Source organism: Herpailurus yagouaroundi, unplaced genomic scaffold (genome assembly GCF_014898765.1).
Source record: "Herpailurus yagouaroundi ecotype Mexico unplaced genomic scaffold, PumYag 67667, whole genome shotgun sequence".
In the NCBI taxonomy this organism is placed as follows: Eukaryota; Metazoa; Chordata; class Mammalia; order Carnivora; family Felidae; genus Herpailurus; species Herpailurus yagouaroundi.
Genome location: NW_024420467.1, coordinates 1229 through 3644, shown reverse-complemented (window position 1 = coordinate 3644; position 2416 = coordinate 1229). Strand labels below are relative to the sequence as shown.

The 2416-nt window shown below is 52.8% G+C and overlaps 1 protein-coding gene across 1 annotated transcript; it reads right to left on the bottom strand.

Annotated features, from left to right (window-relative positions):
* Window positions 1-475: 475 nt before the first annotated feature.
* On the bottom strand, window positions 476-1210 carry LOC121025516 (uncharacterized). The gene is given in 1 exon segment (XM_040468056.1): window positions 476-1210. A coding segment is annotated over 1 exon segment (735 nt).
* Between the last annotated feature and the right edge of the window lie 1206 nt (window positions 1211-2416).

The window sequence follows — 2416 nt, the reverse complement described above, 5'->3', positions numbered from 1 at the left end:
TCTGTGCTGACAGCTCAGAGCCTGGAGCCTGCTTGGATCCTGTGGCTCCCTATCTGGCCCTCTCCTGCTCACTCGGTGTGTCTCTGTCAAAAATAAACAAACACGAAAAAAATAATATATGTCCTTTTGAATGTATACTATACTTCAGTAATCTTTTTTTAATCTGGGTGCAGACCCCTAAGTCACACCCTTTCTTCTCTACTGTCTATCCTAAACATTTAAGGATTATGTACTTTAAATCATCCTAGAAGTTATATACACATACACATACACTCAAAGAAGAAAGAAATTGGTGGGAGGAGCCGAGAGGTGGGTGAATGGCAAAGAAACTCTAGCTTTATTACACAAGCATGGAATCAAATTCCTTTGGAGAGAGTGGGGGTGGAATGGCTTCTTCGGACGACTTCAGAGCAATTAGGGAACAAGAGAGATCATGGATCTGCCCCTAAAGTGCTGGAGACCTCTCAATCTGGGGTTAGGAAAAAAGGTGACCTCCCTTGCGGTCCAGGGGTCTCCTCCCTCCACAGACCCGGGGCTGGGAGGCAGCAGAGGGCACAGCCTCCCCAAAGTCCCAGAAGGCGGCGCTGCATCCCGGAGGCGCGGGCCAGGACCGTCTGGTGCTTCTTCGCCCCTAAAGTGCACTAGGGAACGCGGGCCCGGCTCTCACTGGTTCATCCCTCCAGGCACAACCCGTACCGGGGCTGAGAGGTCGCGCGGCGGTGGCCCGCATCTCACGCCCAGGCAATGGGAAGCGGCAGAGTCTCACCACAGGTGCCAGGTTCACTCCCAGGACTTGGCACGCTTGGCGCTGCGCTTCTGCCAGGCTGCTCTCGACCCACACGTCGCCGACTACGCGGATGGTGGGCAAGGTGCTCAGCGTCGGGGTGGCAGCCCTCCCACTCTCCTCCAGGCTGCGGCCCCCGGAGCAGGGCGCGGGGGCCGCGGGCTTGCGGAGGCTGCTGTCCTCGCGGGAGAGCGGCGGCGGGGGCGGCACCTTCCTCTGGCCAACCGCGACAGTCCGGGCTCTGTGGCGCCTCCTCCTGGCAGCTGGCCGGCGCGTCCGGACGCGGGCCTCGGGGGGCTGGTGCCCCAGCGTGTACACCACCTTCTCCTCAGGCGCCTCCAGCGCGGCCCTTACTGCAGCGCTAGAGGCTCCTCCCCAGGTGGCGGCGGCCAGGGCCTTCCGGGGTCTGCGCCCCCGCCTCTTCATGCGGCTCAGGAGGTGAGGGCGCTAGGGGCCGCCCGCGCTTGCCAGGTCTCCCTGCCGCTGCCGGGCCCTGATGAATTTCCTACCAGGAAGCCAAATCAGGCGGCAGGCTGTTGAGAGTTACACCGCAGTTGCTAGGAGACCAGGCGCTTTGTGAGGTCACAATGTCTGCGTATCCTATCACTGCCAGCTGCCCAAAGCTGCCTTAGGTTGGGCTGTGTTTAAGTTTATGCCCTTGAGAAAGACCTGCACGTAATCTTACCTGAGAAGGCCCATAGTTCTTGACGAGTTCAAGAGGGTTGTCCTCGACGTGAATGCCCTGGTGCCTCAGCCTCCATTAATTCCATCTCACATGAGATGACACTTCGCGGTGGAGAGTACACACAACTTGCAAACAAACATGACTGTAAGAGGGTTTTAGCGAATTAAATGCCTTGTCATGCAACGCACTGAAAGCCAAATTGAAGTAACTACTCTACTCTTTCAAAGAATACACATATACTGTGCCTTGCTTAGGGTTCCATATGTGTGTTGCTATAGCTCGCAGTTCAGGAAGCTGTTCTTCACAGCAGCAGCAAACAGTTTGCCTAGTTAGTATGCATGCTCACTTTCACGCAGCTCACGGAAGACCACGTCATTGTGTGCTTAAGAGCAAAGCGTCAACGAATTCTGCGTGAGTGACCATGAGGGCATTCAGTGCCACTAAAACCTATTCGGTACCTACCAATTCATAATATTTCAGGTAAGTCATACACAAGGTAGTAATAGACCGAATGGGATTCCAAGGGTAGAAAACGTTTTACACCGTCCGTGTAAGTGCTTTTGAAAGCAACCAGCATGGTCCATCCATCATCACCACATACACAAATAATTCACAAAATATTACAAGGACCACCTACCATGATCAATTGAAATCCACTTCCTCATGAAAGGATGACACCAAACGATTGTGAATCAATAAAAGGGATAAGTCATGGTAACAATCAGAAGAGACACTTGCCAAGGTCAACGTGATACATGTGAGAGGCCTCTGTCTTTACTCAACTCCTTTTCTTAAACACACAAAACAAACTTTCATCTAGGCAGCTTAAGCCAGTACTACCTCACGTTCTGAAAGTGCTGAAAATGGAAAGCTATCCTCATATTCAGTAAGAGCAACCCCTGGATATGCTTTTTCATTAAATGTCATTTATTTTCAAATTGGTTTCC